Source organism: Naumovozyma dairenensis, chromosome 10 (genome assembly GCF_000227115.2).
Source record: "Naumovozyma dairenensis CBS 421 chromosome 10, complete genome".
NCBI classification, from domain to species: domain Eukaryota; kingdom Fungi; phylum Ascomycota; class Saccharomycetes; order Saccharomycetales; family Saccharomycetaceae; genus Naumovozyma; species Naumovozyma dairenensis.
Genome location: NC_016488.1, coordinates 261,422 through 280,237, shown reverse-complemented (window position 1 = coordinate 280,237; position 18,816 = coordinate 261,422). Strand labels below are relative to the sequence as shown.

Genomic DNA, 18,816 nt, shown 5'->3' with positions numbered 1-18,816 from the left:
TGATCAGGTCAATAAAAGCCAGGGCTAACAAACCCTAATCCTAATATTCAACTGTTGTTTTCATACACTGACTTAAACATACTACGCTTTAACTCACGAACACTTGGCCAGTTACCCCTCCACGTCAAAAAAATCCTCGAGGAAGATTGGCTTTCTTTCTTTCTTTCTTTCTTTTCTTGTTTTTGGAAAATTCGTGAATAGAGTCATCATCGTCCATGATCACATACGCGGCATCCTCTATTGAGCAAAGGGATCTGTCAATAACAAAAATAAGATACATATTGAACTTGATTTAAATAAGAATACAACGACGCTTCCTATTCTCGAGTCCAATCGCTAAACATCAAACACCCACAAGGCATTTAATTGAAAAGAAAAAAAGATGGTTCCCTTAGCAAAAGTATCCATCCTGGGCAAGGAAAACATCCACGTCGGTTACGATATTCACGAACATATAATCGATACCATACTCAGCCAATGTGTGTCCTCCACCTATGTTATCGTCAACGACACCAATCTTAGCAAAGTTCCCTATTACCAGGACTTCGTTGCAGAATTCCAATCCAAACTATCCTCTGAATCACGTCTCTTAAACTACGTAATCCAACCAGGTGAAGCAAGTAAAACCAGAGAAACGAAAGCGGAAATTGAAGATTATTTACTCTTGAAAGGATGCACTCGTGACACCGTAATGATCGCATTAGGTGGGGGTGTCATAGGTGACATGATTGGGTTCGTCGCTGCTACGTTCATGCGTGGTATTAGAGTAGTACAAATCCCTACTTCGTTATTGTCAATGGTCGATTCCTCAATTGGTGGGAAGACCGCTGTGGATACTCCATTGGGGAAGAACTTTATTGGTGCATTTTGGCAACCGGAGTTTGTTTTAGTGGATATTAAATGGTTACAAAGTTTACAAAGAAGGGAGTTCATTAATGGGATGGCTGAAGTCATCAAGACTGCCTCTATATGGAATGCAGAGGAGTTTGCTCGATTGGAAAATAACGCATCTATGTTTTTGGATGTCGTTAACGCATCTAAATTGATTAAGGTCGCTAATAGCGTTACAGGTGAAATTGACGAAATTTCTCATACGGAAATTCAAAAAATACTAGAACATACCTATAAGTTAGTATTGGAAAGTATTAAAGTGAAAGCAGAAGTTGTGTCTTCTGACGAAAGGGAATCAAGTTTAAGAAACTTATTGAATTTCGGTCATACCATTGGTCATGCTTACGAAGCTATTTTGACTCCACAAGCTTTACATGGTGAATGTGTCTCATTCGGTATGATTAAAGAAGCGGAACTATCTCGTTATTGGGGTATTCTATCTCCAACTCAAGTGGCCCGTCTTTCCAAAATCTTATCTTCTTATGGTCTTCCAATTTCCCCAGAGGAAAAATGGTTCAAAGATTTGACTTTAAATAAAGAAACTAAATTGAATGTTTTACTTGAAAAAATGAGTGTCGACAAGAAAAATGATGGTTCTAAGAAGAAAGTCGTCATTTTGGAAAGTATAGGTAAGTGCTACGGTCAATCTGCTCAATACGTGTCAGATGACGATTTAAGGTTTGTCCTTACTGATGAAGTTTTAGTTTACCCATTCGATGCAAAATCTAATGACAAGGAAACGATTGTTATCCCACCTGGTTCTAAATCAATCTCAAACCGTGCGTTGATCTTGGCCGCCTTGGGTGAAGGTACTTGTAAGGTCAGCAATTTATTACATTCAGACGATACTAAATTTATGTTAGAAGCTATTCAAAGCTTAAACGGTGCATCCATCTCCACTGAAGATAACGGTGAAACCATCGTCATTGAAGGTCATGGTGGTAAAACTTTAACTGCTTATCCAAATCCATTGTACTTGGGTAATGCCGGTACTGCATCAAGATTTTTAACTACAGTTGCCGCATTAGTTAACTCTTCTAAGGATCAAGATTATATCGTTTTGACTGGTAATGCTAGAATGCAACAGAGACCAATTGGTCCCTTAGTCGACTCGTTACGTGCCAATGGTACCAAAGTGGAATATTTGAAATCCGAAGGTTGTTTACCATTAAAAGTTTTCACCAATTCCACATTCAAAGGTGGTAGAATCGAATTAGCTGCCACCGTTTCCTCTCAATATGTTTCTTCCATTTTAATGTGTGCTCCATATGCAGAAGAACCTGTCACTTTATCATTAACCGGTGGTAAACCAATTTCAATTTTATATGTTGACATGACCATCAAGATGATGGAAAAATTCGGTATTAAAGTGGAAAAATCTGAAACTGAACCATATACCTACCATATTCCAAAGGGCACTTACAAAAATCCATCAGAATATGTCATTGAAAGTGATGCATCAAGCGCCACTTATCCATTAGCCTTTGCTGCAATGACTGGTACTACAGTCACTGTTCCAAATATTGGCTCTGAATCCTTACAAGGTGACGCAAGATTTGCTCGTGATGTATTACAACCAATGGGTTGTACGGTGAAACAAACCGGTACCTCTACTACAGTTACCGGTCCAGCCATTGGATCTTTGAAACCATTAAAACATGTTGATATGGAACCAATGACAGATGCATTCTTGACTGCATGTGTAGTTGCTGCAATTTCTCACGGTGAATCAGATGCTCAAGACGATAATACAACTACAATCGAGGGTATTGCCAACCAACGTGTGAAAGAATGTAATAGAATTGAAGCTATGGCAACAGAATTGGCCAAATTCGGTGTGAAAACTACAGAATTACCAGACGGTATTCAAGTCCATGGTTTAAATAATATTGCTGACTTGAAACAACCAAAGGAAGCTATCTATCCATATGATGATCATCGTGTTGCAATGAGCTTCTCATTGCTTGCAGGTATGGTCAATGCGACATCGTCGAGCGATTCAGTTACACCAGTTAGAATACTAGAAAGACATTGTACTGGTAAAACATGGCCAGGGTGGTGGGATGTCTTGCACACTAAATTAGGTGCCAAACTAGATGGTTGTGAATCTGAAAAATGAACGTGATCGGAATGATAATAATATTGTAGACTATCTATGTATATATATATAATGATTTTGTATCTTTTCTTGTGGTGATGAAATAATGATGTAGCATAATAAAGTTACTTGATGAAGGAACGTAAACATAATTTTTACTCGTTTGTCGTGCAAAAAGCCATGTACTTGGAAGTTGGTACATATTTGTTTGTTATAGTTATGTAATTCTTTTATCAGAAAAAGTAGCGCCTAGAAACTATCATCGTAGATCGGCCATATTTATATAATAACCTAATATGGATTACACGCGATTCGACCTTCAACCTACATATGAATAGTTTTACAATCAACTAGATTGGATAAAACTGAGAAATGAGTTATGTAGGTAAAGGAACTTTTGATTCATCAACCTTCGGGAAATCTTTATCATTAAAAGTTGACGGTGGGTTCAATGCAATATCTATAAACCCATCCGGTAGAGACGTTGTTCTAGCTAGTAGAAGGGGTCTCTATATTATTGATCTGGATGATCCATTCTCTCCACCTAGATGGTTACAACATATAACACCATGGCAAGTTGCAGATGTACAATGGTCCCCACATCCAGCTAAACCGTACTGGGTTGTATCCACATCGAATCAAAAGGCATTGATATGGAATTTAGCTAAATCATCATCTGATGCCATCGAACATGTCCTTCATGGTCATTCGAGAGCAATTACTGATATTAATTTCAATCCTGAGAATCCAGATATATTAGCAACATGTTCCATCGATACATATGTTCACGCGTGGGATATGAGAAGTCCTCATAAACCATTCTACTCTACAAGTGCTTGGAGATCAAGTGCTTCACAAGTGAAATGGAATTTTAAAGATAGTAATATATTAGCATCTTCCCATGGTAATGATGTTTTCATATGGGATCTAAGGAATGGTTCCACTCCATTATGCCAATTAGTTGGACATGAAAGTAGCGTCAACAGTATAGATTTTAGCCGATTTAAATCTACAGAAATAATGTCAAGTTCAAATGATGGTACTGTGAAATTTTGGGATTATTCGGTAAATAATGAAGATTTAACAAGAACTGTTACTACAGATTTTCCAATTTGGAGAGGTCGTTATTTACCATTCGGTAATGGTTACTGTATTATGCCACAAGTCGGGGGGAATAACTCTGTATACATGATGAACCTTAAAAGTGAAGAACCCGACACAAAGACTGCAAAACTACAACCTATATATGCATTCAAGGGACACACAGATAGAATAATTGATTTCCTTTGGAGGTCCAGGTACTCTGAAGATGATAGAGAATTCCAATTGGTTACTTGGTCTGAGGATTGTGATTTGCGCTTATGGCCGATATCTGAAAGTATCTACCAGGCTGTGGGTTTCAATAGAGAAAAAGAGGTAGAAGGAAAAACGATAGACTACGACTACATGACGTACAATCATGAGCCATCCAAACCAAGAACTAATCAGAGTAATACATACAAAAAAATTAAGGAAAATTTTGTCACAAAGTCTGGTTTGAAGGATATCAATAATATAAATCATATTACATGGCTATCTGGTGTACGAATAAATGAATCCGATTCACCCGAAGATTTTTTCAAAGAAAGAAAACTTCAAAATTTAGGTGAAGAGGTCAGTTCAGTTGGTCATAAATTTCCTAAAGTATTATTTGAGAAGATTTCAGTTTCTACAGGTGAATTGGCATTTACACTTAGTGGACCCTGGTCAAAAAGTAATCCCGATAGCTATGTTTTCTTACGTATCAGCGTAAAATTTCCACCAAACTACCCTAATAAAGGATATTCCCCATTATTCAGCATTGAAGAGAATAAAGACTTATCTAAAGAGCAGAGACATGACATTTTGCTCTACTTAAAGGAAATAGGAACCAAATATACGGACGCTGGCCTACATTGCTTAGAACCTTCTATAAGATATTTACTCGGTGAGAGTATCAGCTTAGACGAAATAGGACTAGATGAAGAGCAGTTGCTCAATTTTGATATAGCAGATCATATCGATTTTGATGATATCTCCTCTATAGGGAGTTCTGACGATAACTCTGAATTACTTACAGACACCTCCTCTGAATATCAGCCTGAAGTATATGATGATACCTTCGATAGAGGTAAAAACACTTTTGGTAGGAACCTTGCTTTAGATACTACACCAATTCCAAATGAATGTGGTGCAATTTGGACTTCAGCTGGTAAATTATTATGTTTTTTCCCAGTAACTAAGAAGAGTGCTCATAAAGAGCATAATATTTTAAAACTGTCAAAAAAAAGTATTTCAAAAGTGTATGGCCGAAATGAAACACATAAAGTAATCGATTCGGATGAATATGATAGCGGTACCTCTACGAGTACTAGGCCGAAGCGGTATGTAGAAACGTTGACCGATGATAGAGGTGAAGATGATGATTATGAAAATGATAAAGCTTCAAATGATGGTTCTCTAGCGATATCTATGGGCAGTTTCGACAGTTTTGCTGATGATTGGGATGACATAATGGGTAATGATATCGTAGATCGTAACAGAATACCTGCATTACATGGGAATTTTGTCAGAACCTTTGGATCTGCCCCATCAGCATCCATAAGAACAGATGGTTCATTAAAGAAAAATAAAAATATAATCTTTTCAGTTGATTTTAGTTACTTAATACCTGATAAACTTGAATTAGCTTTGGGTTATCAATTCTTACATTTTAAAGCACAAGACATGGCAAAGTATAATGCCCTTGTTGCTGAAGAGCAAGGTTATGATGAATTGAGTCATTGTTGGCAGATATTTTCAGATTTATTGATGAACCAAAATGATGATAAAATTTATAATATGTTGTGGGACAATCATCCAATGAGCCTAAAATGGTTTGTTAAACAAGCAATGTCCTATTTTGAACAAGAGAATAATGTCCAAATGTTAGCTATGCTCTGTTGCGTTTTAGCATCCTTAACGATATCTTTTATGGAAAAAATTGACAATACCACGGATGAATTACAAGTGAATTCAAACATCGAGAATGTTTTAACATTTGTAGATGGTAATCACTCTCAACCAAATTGGCACGTTAACCGTTCAAGAAGCTCTGCAAGTCAAACTGGAACACCATTTTCTTTAGACCTTTTACGAATACGTTCCCATACTGACTATTTTACTGATGGAAGATCTATAGCTTCTGAAGATTATTTCAGTAGCTCCGAACAAGGAAGTGAGAGAGCATCATTTCAAGTAAGATCCCCCGGCTCCATCAATAAGGTATATGGTAAAGGTCATCTTAATCAAACTCATAAACTACCAGAGATACAGGTTGAATTAGTGAGCGATGAAATACTCGACACGATTAATGAACCTAGTCGATTGTTTTTCGATCCTGAGGATGTTCCGAAGTTTGAAACGTATATTTATCAGTATTCTCAATTATTATATAGATGGGGGTTGCTCTTGGAGAGGGCCAAAATTTTAAAATTGGGTTCGAATTTGGCTTCAATGACAGGTAATAATGCAAATATATTATCTGAAGGATATATATCTGGAGGAATAAAGGCACGATGGATTGAACATGGTACATCAGGAAAGGTGCTTTCACATAATTGTACTTATTGTAATTTGAAGATTACTAGAAATGTTTTGGTTTGTGGTAATTGTCAACATGTTTTACATAAGACCTGCGCTAAGGAATGGTGGGCTCTTGGCGATGAATGCCCTTCTGGCTGTGGTTGTAATTGTATTGAATTATTTGATGTTCGTTAGATAGACAAGTACAAAAATATTGATGCGATAGACTATATTCTTATACAAAATTCAAAATAGTAAAAACGAATTTAAAAGATATTGTGTATGTGACTGTCGTAGTCTATTATGTATGAAAGATGATATCAAGCTATTTAAATACTGTTGGAATCTTGTTCTACCACCCACCAAAATACGGTGGATGAAGGTAATAATATGATAGGAACATGACATTGAAAAAATTCTCCTTCCACAGTTTCATTAGAATGGAATAATGCTCCCTTTTTATCTTCATAAAATTTCTGTTGAATAACGTTTTCTTTACCATCTACTAGGACAAATTTTAAAGAGAGTGTCCACTTAAATTGGAATATATCAGTTTTAAACTGCGTCGGTAATTGTGACATAGGGGTTTTTGGAATTACTAGTTTGAATGGAACAGAATCACAACCATCAAAACATATTGCATGTGATTCACAAATTCTTTCTCTTTTCGGTACCGGGGAATCTCCTAGAGATTTTACATTGTATTTAGGGTTTATTAACTCGAATGATTCCAAAGCTACTGTTATAGCAGTCACTTTCTTCTTGGATTCTGGATTGCTAACTAATGTAACTATTAAATCGATATCATCAGATGTAGTGAAGAAAAGTTTTGGAAATGTTAGTCTTGCTAGTAAGTGACCATTCTTACTAATGAGGTATTTTTTTTGTAAATTCAACAGCTGCGGTTGTAGGGAAGTTGCTTTATTCTCCACTGTCTGAGGGTTACTATTATCATCACCACCATTATTATTAATATCTGTATCCATATTGAATGAGGCAGCACTAAGTTTCAATGAAGAAATATTATTTTTCACAGAATATGTATGCTTATCTAAAAATTCCATTTCTTCTTTCGTTATATTGTTTTCATTTTCAGAATTATCATTTTCTGAAGGAAATTGAACTTCCAATTGTAAGTCTACTAATTCCTCGATATGCTTCATACCATTTTGATTCATTTCCACTAATTTAATAAAATTTTGGGTAACTTTCCCAATATTTTCATGATTATCTGATATTGATGATCCCTTCAAAGATGAATTTCTTCTACCACTGAACGACACAGTTGAAGCAGTGGATATTTTACGTTTATTTTGTGCTCTTCGTACCTCTTTAATAGATCCAGCTTTTAAGATATAAGGTTTCTTATTTATCACTGATGTATATTGATACCCTTTTTCATTAATAAAGGGAGCAATTTGAATCGGTACTTGCACTACATAGGGGATCATGTCATCATTGTTTATTCTTGTGGTTCCAAATTCCATAGAATAGTTTAAAGATATATTTCTGGAAGAGGTATATGTGGGACAAAGATCCTTTGGTAATTTGGAAGATTTAAAGTAAAAAGTTTTCACTTCACCAGGCTCCAAGAATATCTCGGAAAATAGTAAAGTTTGTGGTATTAATAATATAGGGAATTGCTTAATTTTCTCTGGTATATTTTGTATATTTCCTAAATCTAATACCGCATTAACGCTTGTCCCATTTAAGGAATCGGAATGTTTGTAATCAAAGGACAAAAGGCCATTAGTTATTGTGTTAAAATTGGAATTGAAGTAAGGTGACAGTTTATCATTAGTCTTGTCATTAGTTTTATGGCTATTGTACCTCGACGATAATGCATCTACGCCTACAATTTTAGATTCGAGTGGTTCGAAATTAGATTCATTAATTACATTCGGATCAAACTGGAAAATACCAGATATCTGTACATATGCAGAAATCAAATCTATTGGATTATGGAATGACTTCTGCCTATGGAGTTGTTCTATAAGCCTCTCAGTTAAAGCAGGATCTAACTTATTTTGTTTCGTTTCTATGGAAGGGTCAATTTCAGTTGGTGGTTCACAATCATCCTTGGCTTTCGTATTAGGACAGTGGTCGAGACCTTCCCTAGGTGTTTCGGTATGGGCTTCATTGGTTTCATCATCAGTGGGTTCCTCGATGGCTATCTTTGGCGGTTCCCTAGGCCCTTCACTTTTAGTTTCAATTGAACCATGTGCATCTTTTCTATCTTTCTTGAATGCACTAATGAAAGACTTCATTGACCACCGTTGATCATTTTTATTTTTCTCTAACAATTCCTGTTGTCTTTCTTGTTCCTCGTGGTATTTCTTCAAACTTGCTTCCAATTCAGTAACCCTTGATTTAATATTGTTATACTCTTGTAATTTTCCTAAATGTCTTAATCTGAAGACCATAGAAATATGTTCTCCTGCGAAATATGGATTCAATTCATGAACTATTTCTAGTCTGAGATTATCTGATATCAGAAATGAATCAATTCTATGTGAATGCATGGCATTAAGGTGCAGACAATCGGTATTCAGTTCCTTCTTGGACGACCACAAATACTTAGTAGCTAAAGTAAAACTAAGAATAGGTTTAATTCGATACTTATCACTTTTAGACTAGAAAAGATTTTAAGAATTGAATACATACCCTTTAAAATCATGTTCGAATTGTTAAAAAGTTAATGGAAGGAGCCAAAAAATAAAAAAGTATTCTTCCCCGCCAGGACTCGAACCTGGAATCTTCTGGTTCGTAGCCAGACGCCGTGACCATTGGGCCACGAGGAATAAGAAATCTGAAAAAATGTATTGTTTGCCCAATCTTACATATTGTCATTTGTCTGACTTTTAGGTATATATTTCAAAGGCTCTATGAGCCTTGTCATTAATGTATAGATATATTATATTGGCTTTTGAATAAGGCAATGATAACTGATTGTTAAAAGTAAAGGTAAGCTTTATTATACTAAAAGTTATATATTCTCTTCTGTTTTCATTTATACAAATAAGTGGTAATAATCAATAATATTCTAGTATACATATGTTAGCTTTCATTGCAACGACGTTCCTTTGCTTTGGAAAGCTTTTCATTCTACTAATGGTGTTCAACGACATATTAGGTTATAGCGTCGCATTGCAAAGCCAAAACGATACAAATATCGGCAGCTTCAATGGTTGTTCTCTCTGTTTTTATTATCTTTTGACGCAAAACTTTTTGAAAGAAGAAATAATTAAGACTTATTATCTGTATACACTAACTCGTAGTATCCAACATGGACCTTTACTATTATGTGACTACCCGAAGAAAATAGAAACTTAGTGAAATCTGTAAACAAGAAAAATAAGAATAATAGACTACTTTAATGTACACTTCATATATTGTAATACATTTAGATATATTTTATAGAATGATATAGAAAAGAAGTAAGCAAGGACAACTTTAATTTATTGTACTAAATTTATTACAAACTTAACTACAAGTCTATATGAATTATGTTTGCTCCATTCAATGCTTCATGATATTTTAATAACCTGCGCCAACAAATCTTGAAGATCGAAAGCAGTTGAGTAAATACTCTAATAGCAGCGTAAAACTTTGAATGCAACAGTTTAGCATATTTCATATATTCTGCCCAATAATGACAGAGATGAATTGTTTATCCGTTATAAAATAAAGGATATCATTGATATAAATGAACTTGTTAAAACTTTAACCAATTTTCGAGCGATATTGTTCGTCAACTAAAAAGAGTTGAATTTCAAGAGTATCTGTCCGTGTCAAATTATTTGGGTTTTCAATGTTGACCTGATTATCTTTGTTGGGTACCCATTATCAATGTTAGGAGATGGCTCGCTTTTCCGTCGATAGTCGTTCTGTAGAGTTTGGATCTTGAAAAACATCTCATTGTTCAGAACTGTCTGAATCAAATTCAATCCCCAATTGATTCACACGGAAAGGTCTTATCTTTTCGTTGTAACGTAATCGGTACCTACGTTGCTGGTCAGAACATGTTGAGCAATCACATTTGACAAAGTAAGCAGTTTTTACCAGCAGGATGTTTCTTATTACTTTGGCAAAACGAGCAAGAACAATGAGAACAAAAGTCGCGATTATGTGATTCGCTATTTTTCTGTACTTGAAAAGATAAAAAAGAAAATAGGAACGGTAGAATTGCCAAGAGGTGTTGGTGAGAATTCTCTATTCACATTTTTTTATTCAAATATTGAATTAACATGTCAGTACTCGTGCGAATATATGATTTCAATTGAACCATATTCAATGTTTTCAAGGTCTCGCTGAAAAGCGCATGAAACAACAGGAAAGGTGGATATACCTTTGATGACCATTGAGTCGAGGATAATTGATAATAGGTAGGAATATAATGACGTACCTTGATCATAATTCGAGCTCTTGAAATTTTCAAACTTGGTGGAGTTGATTTTGTAAAACTCGACATGTCAACATAAGGATGGTAACATAATTAGTCCAGTCCAGTCCATTGGACGAGCACGTTCATCTTTGAAAAGCGGACCGCAATTCCAAAGCAACAATTGTTGAGGAAAAGTCCCCAATCTTTAAACACAACTTGTTTGGAAAGCAAAACCGATTGTACTTTCAACAATTGAGAAGTAGCATCGATACCAGGATCTGTAGTATTCAACATATTTGAGTTGACTGTTTCATCGAGTTAGTCTTGCTCAAGTTTAAAACTTTTCAAATTTATCGACAAAAACAGTGAATTCAAATGCAGCTTTACTCACTTCTTGTTGAGTATTGACTTCAGCATCCTTTTCACTGGCTGCAATGTGTTCTCGAAGTTCCTGAACAAAAGCGGTAATGGCTTACTAACCAACTAACGAAAGCTACCGTTTGAACTGTTTTACCTAGACCCATTTCAGCTGCAAGGATACCGTTATCATTCTTCGACCATAAGAATACCATCCAAACTGGTTTGGGCATCTTATTGTTAAAAGTCGAAATTGGTTTTTTATTATTGTCTCTTTTCACCATAGTGGAAAGAAATCTTAGATCAGAAACTCTAGTAGGCTAAGTTCATGGTTTCTTTTAGGTTGTTGGTTGTTGCATGTTGACTCTGGTGAACGTTTTTTCTCATTCAATCCATTACCGTAGGCAAATAACTTACCTTCTTTAACGCAAGTTTCTGGTGGTAGCAACTCAGCCAAGGCTGGGAAAGATTTCGTTGTATTCTTGGCTTCCACTGCCATCTGGGTTTAAGCTATTGATTTTATTATCAATTCTGACAGAATTCAATGTGCAAAAAAAGCGGGTCTTGATGCTGATATGGTACGTGGCGTTGGTGATGCTTCATTGTCTGTTCGTTTTCGAGCTAGCGCTACCATTTGTTGTACTGGTTACGGCAGTAGGATCGTTCTAGGTCGTCGTTTCTTTTGAGTATAACACACGGTCCAACATCTATCCCACTCGGGTACTTTGATGATTTTATTGCTTAATTATATACCATACGAGATATAGTGTTACTATGTAGCTTAAGTGATCTTCTCAGCCATAACTTGTACCCTAATGTATTCCCATGGTCTATCTATCTATCTAGCTCTGTTTGTTATATCTATTATTGTTGTTGCTGTCGTTGGCGTCGCCCGAGTTTCGAACGGACTGAGCTTACTAATGTGGATAACAGGGTTATTGAGCAAATTCGAGGGCAAATTGGGATACTCTCTTCTACAGTCCGGTGCACCCTTTTTGTATTACAAGGGTTAAATAAAGGCCCTGATGTATGAGCTCTTTACAGCCGTTTGTCTGTTCCCAGTTGCCCTCTCCCAAATGAGCTTCTTCAAGCCGTTTTCCATTTACAGAGCATTTGATTAGGGGGTTACAATAAAAATTCCAGGGCCTCAAACGTAACTTGATCAAAACAAATTTCTTAAAAGTGTATTTTGTATATTTTTTCTATAAAATGTAGTTTTCCACCTTGAAAAATTATGTGAAAACGTAAAGGCATCAAACTATTGAATTTCAATATATTGTGTTATAAGTAAAAATTTATATATGACAAGCGCAGACTTATAAAACTGTCCCATCTCATTTTGTTTGACAATTGTACCAACTGATATAATATAATACTTTGATTTTATTATTTAATCTCTAGAATAAACCAAAAAAAAAAAAAGAAAAAACGGTTAAATCCGATACAGTAGAGATGGCTTCAGATTTATCTTCTTGGATCTGCAAAGCTTGCAACTCATCGGAAGGGTTTGGTCCCGTTTCCTTTTATGGAGATTTGACCCAATGTTTCATAGATGGTGTCATATTAAACCTTTCTGCCCTTTTCATGTTGATCTTTGGTACAAGATCTTTAATCAAATTATGTACCATGAAAACACCTACTGTCAAATATAGAAGAAATTGGATTATCGTATCAAGGATTATCCTAGTATTATTACAAATATGTTTCACTGCTTTAGCATGTTTAAAATTACCTCATGATAAGAGTAGAGATTTCACTGTTATGAGTCAATATACCCTCACTTTACTTTCATTATTTGTCGTCATTTGTTTGCATTGGATTGAATACCACAGATCACAAGTAGCTAATAGTATAGTCTTATTCTATTGGTTATTTGAAGCTGTGGGTAATGGTTCCAAGACTTTCAATTTCATCGTTAGACACACCTATGAACATAGATGGACTTTCGGTCATATTGTCTTCATTTTAACTCTATTCCAAACTATAATCGCCATCGCTGTATTATTATTAGAAGCCTTACCTAAGAAACCATTAATGCCATACCAAGAAATTCAAGAACATTTATCAAGAAGAAAGGCTAATCCATACGATACTGCAAACATTTTCTCCAAAATTACATTCTCTTGGATGTCAGAATTGATGCAAACTGGGTATGAAAAATATCTTGTAGAAACTGATTTATATAAATTACCTGAATCCTTCAATAGTGCAGAACTATCTGAAAAATTCGAAAATAATTGGCAAAATCAAATTAAACATAAGGCAAATCCATCATTAGCATGGGCTTTAGTAATTACTTTTGGTGGTAAGATGGTTTTAGCTTCATTTTTGAAAATCATTCATGATTGTATGGCTTTCATTCAACCTCAATTATTAAGAATTTTAATTAAATTCGTCACTGAATATAATGAAGAACATGGAATCTCTGAATCATTAGGTTTAGATACCCTTATGAAACATACTAAATTACCAATTATTAGAGGTTTTATGATTGCAATTTCCATGTTTATGGTCGGTTTTATCCAAACTTCTGTTTTACATCAATATTTCTTGAATTGTTTCGATACTGGTATGCATATTAAGAGTGCCTTAACATCAGTTATTTATGAAAAGGCATTGGTTTTATCTAATGAAGCATCAGGAATTTCAAGTACAGGTGATATTGTCAATTTAATGAGTGTGGATGTTCAAAAATTACAAGATATCTCTCAATTCATTAATTTATTATGGTCTGCTCCTTTCCAAATCGTATTATGTTTGATTTCATTATATAAATTACTAGGTCATTCTATGTGGGTTGGTGTCATTATCTTAGTTATTATGATGCCATTAAATTCATTCTTAATGAAAACTCAAAAGAAATTACAAAAATCACAAATGCAATTTAAAGATGAAAGAACTCGTGTCATTAGTGAAATTTTAAATAATATTAAATCCTTGAAATTATACGCTTGGGAAACTCCATATAAGGCTAAATTAGAAAACGTTAGAAATAATAAGGAACTGAAAAATCTAACTAAATTAGGTTGTTATATGGCTTTAATGTCTTTCCAATTTAATGTTGTCCCATTCTTAGTCTCATGTTCCACTTTTGCTGTGTTCGTTTACACTGAAGATAGACCATTGACTACTGATTTAGTCTTCCCAGCTTTAACTTTGTTCAATTTGTTACATTTCCCATTGATGGTCATTCCAAACGTCTTAACTGCATTAATTGAATGTTCTGTGTCAGTTGGTAGATTGTTTAGTTTCTTAACTAATGAAGAATTACAAAAGGATTCAGTTCAACGTTTACCAAAGGTTACCGAAATTGGTGATGTAGCTATCAATGTTGGTGATGACGCTACTTTCTTATGGCAACGTAAACCGGAATATAAAGTTGCCTTGAAAAATGTTAATTTCCAAGCAAAGAAAGGTGAATTGACTTGTATCGTTGGTAGAGTTGGTAGCGGTAAGAGTGCCCTAATACAAAGTATCTTAGGTGATTTATTCCGTGTTAAAGGGTTCGCCACTATTCATGGTAATGTCGCTTATGTGTCTCAAGTCGCTTGGATTATGAATGGTACCGTTAAAGATAATATTTTATTTGGTCACAAATACGATGCAGAATTCTATGAAAAGACAATTAAAGCATGTGCTTTAACCATTGATTTGTCTGTCTTAGTCGATGGTGATCAAACACTTGTTGGTGAAAAGGGTATATCTCTTTCTGGTGGTCAAAAGGCACGTTTATCTTTAGCTAGAGCTGTTTATTCAAGAGCTGATACTTATTTGTTAGACGATCCATTAGCTGCTGTCGATGAACATGTTGCAAGACATTTGATTGAACATGTTTTGGGTCCAAATGGTTTATTACATACTAAGACAAAGGTTTTAGCTACCAATAAAGTCTCTGTTTTATCTGTTGCTGATTCTGTTAGTCTTTTGGAGAATGGTGAAATTGTTCAACAAGGTTCTTACGACGAAATTATGAAAGACGGTGCCTCTCAGTTGAATAAATTGATTATGGAATACGGTAAAAAGAGTAATGGGAACCCTGCTTCTAGTAATGCTATCACACCTGCTTCTTCCTCCACAAATATTCGTGAACAAACAATTCCTTTAGAGGATGAATTAAAAGAATTGAAGAAATTGGAGGATATAAATTTGGTAGGTAATGAAGTTCAAAGTTTAAGAAGAGCTAGTGATGCTACTTTACGTAGTATCGATTTTGGTGAAGATGAAGGTGATGTAAGAAGAGAACATCGTGAGCAAGGTAAAGTTAAATGGAATATTTATTTGGAATATGCAAAGGCATGTAATCCTAGAAATGTTGCTATCTTCATGATCTTCGCCATTTTGTCTATGTTCTTATCTGTTATGGGTAGTGTTTGGCTAAAGCATTGGTCTGAAATTAATACCAAATATGGTTCTAACCCCCATGCTCCACGTTACTTACTCATTTACTTGTTATTAGGTATTACTTCTGCTCTTTTCACTTTGATTCAAACCGTTATCTTATGGGTTTTCTGTACCATTCAAGGTTCAAGATATTTACATACTTTAATGACAAATGCAGTCCTAAGAGCACCAATGAGTTTCTTCGAAACAACACCAATTGGTCGTATCTTAAACAGATTCTCCAATGATATTTATAAGGTGGATTCTGTTTTGGGTAGAACTTTCTCTCAATTCTTTGTCAATGCTGTTAAGGTTTCGTTCACTATTGGTGTTATCTGCGTTACCACATGGCAATTTATTTTCGTTATCGTTCCATTAGGTGTCTTCTATATTTATTATCAACAATATTACTTGAGAACATCAAGAGAGTTACGTCGTTTGGATTCTATTACTAGATCACCAGTTTATTCTCATTTCCAAGAAACATTAGGTGGTATTGTCACTATCAGAGGTTATGGACAACAAAAGAGATTCTCTCAAATTAACCAATGTCGTGTTGATAATAACATGAGTGCATTTTATCCATCTGTTAATGCTAATCGTTGGTTAGCTTACAGGTTAGAATTGATTGGTTCCATTATCATTCTTGGTGCAGCCACATTGTCTGTGATGAGATTGAAGCAAGGTACATTGACTGCTGGTATGGTTGGGTTATCTTTAAGTTATGCCTTACAAATTACTCAATCTTTGAATTGGATTGTTAGAATGACTGTTGAAGTTGAGACTAATATTGTTTCAGTGGAAAGAATTAAAGAATATGCTGACTTGAAAAGTGAAGCTCCAGAAATTATTGAAGATCATAGACCACAAGAAACATGGCCAGAAGAAGGTGATATCAAATTTGAACATTATTCCACACGTTATAGACCAGAACTTGATTTGGTTCTCAAAGACATTAACTTCCATATTAAACCAAAGGAAAAAATTGGTATTGTTGGTAGAACAGGTGCAGGTAAATCATCATTAACTTTGGCCCTATTTAGGATAATTGAAGCAAGTGAAGGTAATATTATTATTGACAATGTTGATATTAGTGATATAGGTCTATATGATTTAAGGCATAAATTATCCATTATTCCACAAGATTCTCAAGTGTTTGAAGGTACAATTCGTGAGAATATTGATCCAACAAACCAATACACTGATGAACAAATCTGGAGAGTATTAGAATTATCTCACTTAAGGGATCATATTGCTACAATGGGAGGCGATGGACTTGATACAAAATTGAATGAAGGTGGTAGTAATTTAAGTGTTGGTCAAAGGCAATTGATGTGTCTGGCAAGAGCATTGTTAGTTCCTTCAAAGATTCTAGTATTAGACGAGGCAACTGCAGCCGTTGATGTTGAAACAGATAAGGTGCTTCAAGAAACAATTCGTACATCTTTTAAAGACAGAACAATTTTAACTATTGCTCATAGAATAAATACAATTATGGACAATGATAGAATTATGGTTCTAGATAATGGTTCCATCAAAGAGTTTGACGAACCAAAGAAATTGTTAGAAAATAAATCTTCATTATTCTACTCCTTATGTGAAGAAGCTGGATTAACTACAAAATAGATAAAATATACTGTTCAATAGTCTAGTTTCATTCATACAACTAAAATTTATTCAATATATATATATAAAAGAGAAAGAAAAATACTTGTACAGTCTTCGTCTTTGTACATTTTTATGCAGAATATGTTTTGTTACTGGGAGTCTGCCGTTATAGTATTATCTAGTAACATTGTAAACACTGATATCCTTAGAAAGGACATAATCCAAACATTTACAAAACTACGAAAAAACAGTTTTTCAAGATTTGAAGAGAACCAGACCCCAGTTTACTACTATTTATTCTTTGTATTTTGTGCTGTTTCTATAGGCTTATACACATTATCTTTTTGTAAGACACTTTTCCCAAAATTTCACATTTTCTTAAATCTTGTTAAAGTGTCAGTTTTGTGACATCTCAAATTTAGAGAACTATATAAGGCAAGATGATTCCAAGAAGTTCCCATTTATTTTATTTTGCTTTAAGATTACTTTCTCTAATTGGTTTTATTATTTTTAACTTGTTTCTCAATCTATAGTATCCACGATTATTTGTAAGAAAGGAACAAAGTTTGTGAATTTGATAACAAAAGGCAAGAATGAAATTTTCTATCGTATTTCCAGTTGCTACTTTAGCAACGATGGCTTCAGCAATGCAGCACCAAAGGCCGCAAGGGAAACAACCCAATGCAACAACTGAAACTCTTTCACGTTTAACAACAACTATGGTTACCATTACTGATTGTGAAAACAGCATTTGTTCTGAAAAAACATCTCCAGCTTTGGTGTCTACTGCTACTGTTACTAGGGAAAATACAGTTACCGAAATCACAACTTGGTGCCCAATTTCCTCAAGTTCTGAACATATGCCTTCACCATCAACAACAACTCAAGCTAATATTACAACTATCCCACCTGCCACTGTTTCTTCGGAACACGTCACAACTCCAGGAACTAGATTTCCCTCTTCTACCCATTCCGTTTCTACATTTACAGGTGGTGCAATAACTAATGCTTTACCTTTTGCTGGTGCAGTTATGGCTGGTGCAGCTGCTCTATTATTATAATCTCTTTCTTTTTTTGTTTTCTTCCTAACATCGTAACCTCTTACAATATTTTATTTATCTCTCCCAAGTTCGTTACATGTTTTAATTTTTTTTTTTTCCACCATTTGTTTCTCCCTAGTACAGAACATATCTACGAGTAGATTGATTTCATTCCTAAATCCAATAAAAACATAATAATAATTTACGAATAAAAACAAAAAAAAACAAAAACACACAAGTTCACTTTGAATATTACATTTCTTACAAGAAGATGGTATTTCAATACAATTTTTTCCAATTATATCTTTCTTTTCTAGGGAAAAGTAGTTTTAGTTCTTTAAATGTATTGTTTTATAAATAATATATTGTTTTACCTTTTTTTTTTTGACTTCAACTGTATATACACATGTCTTCTTTATACTTATACTTCGTAATCTCTATAACATTCTAGTTTGTGTCACTAATCCGTAGTGCTT

General features: G+C 34.6%; 6 protein-coding genes and 1 non-coding gene across 7 annotated transcripts; 4 read left to right on the top strand and 3 right to left on the bottom strand.

The window, feature by feature from the left end:
* Positions 1-382: 382 nt before the first annotated feature.
* ARO1 (pentafunctional protein ARO1p) lies at positions 383-3,010 on the top strand (the record flags this gene model as incomplete). The annotated part of the gene is made up of 1 exon (XM_003672206.1): positions 383-3,010. One exon carries the CDS (start codon positions 383-385, stop codon positions 3,008-3,010), a length of 2,628 nt encoding a protein of 875 aa, XP_003672254.1.
* Positions 3,011-3,361: 351 nt separating this feature from the next.
* On the top strand, positions 3,362-6,766 carry MTC5 (Mtc5p; the record flags this gene model as incomplete). The annotated part of the gene is made up of 1 exon (XM_003672205.1): positions 3,362-6,766. The coding sequence occupies one exon, from the start codon at positions 3,362-3,364 to the stop codon at positions 6,764-6,766; it is 3,405 nt and encodes a 1,134-aa protein (XP_003672253.1).
* Positions 6,767-6,900: 134 nt separating this feature from the next.
* On the bottom strand, positions 6,901-9,093 carry RGP1 (Rgp1p; the record flags this gene model as incomplete). The annotated part of the gene is made up of 1 exon (XM_003672204.1): positions 6,901-9,093. One exon carries the CDS (start codon positions 9,091-9,093, stop codon positions 6,901-6,903), a length of 2,193 nt encoding a protein of 730 aa, XP_003672252.1.
* A 206-nt stretch (positions 9,094-9,299) lies between these two features.
* Positions 9,300-9,372, bottom strand: NDAI0Jtrna1R. Its single transcript has one exon. It is a non-coding gene; the product is annotated as a tRNA-Arg (tRNA).
* Positions 9,373-11,066: 1,694 nt separating this feature from the next.
* On the bottom strand, positions 11,067-11,249 carry NDAI0J01160 (uncharacterized protein; the record flags this gene model as incomplete). Its single annotated transcript, XM_003672203.1, has 1 exon — positions 11,067-11,249. One exon carries the CDS (start codon positions 11,247-11,249, stop codon positions 11,067-11,069), a length of 183 nt encoding a protein of 60 aa, XP_003672251.1.
* A 1,515-nt stretch (positions 11,250-12,764) lies between these two features.
* Positions 12,765-17,318, top strand: YCF1 (ATP-binding cassette glutathione S-conjugate transporter YCF1; the record flags this gene model as incomplete). The annotated part of the gene is made up of 1 exon (XM_003672202.1): positions 12,765-17,318. One exon carries the CDS (start codon positions 12,765-12,767, stop codon positions 17,316-17,318), a length of 4,554 nt encoding a protein of 1,517 aa, XP_003672250.1.
* Positions 17,319-17,893: 575 nt separating this feature from the next.
* Positions 17,894-18,361, top strand: NDAI0J01140 (uncharacterized protein; the record flags this gene model as incomplete). Its single annotated transcript, XM_003672201.1, has 1 exon — positions 17,894-18,361. The coding sequence occupies one exon, from the start codon at positions 17,894-17,896 to the stop codon at positions 18,359-18,361; it is 468 nt and encodes a 155-aa protein (XP_003672249.1).
* Between the last annotated feature and the right edge of the window lie 455 nt (positions 18,362-18,816).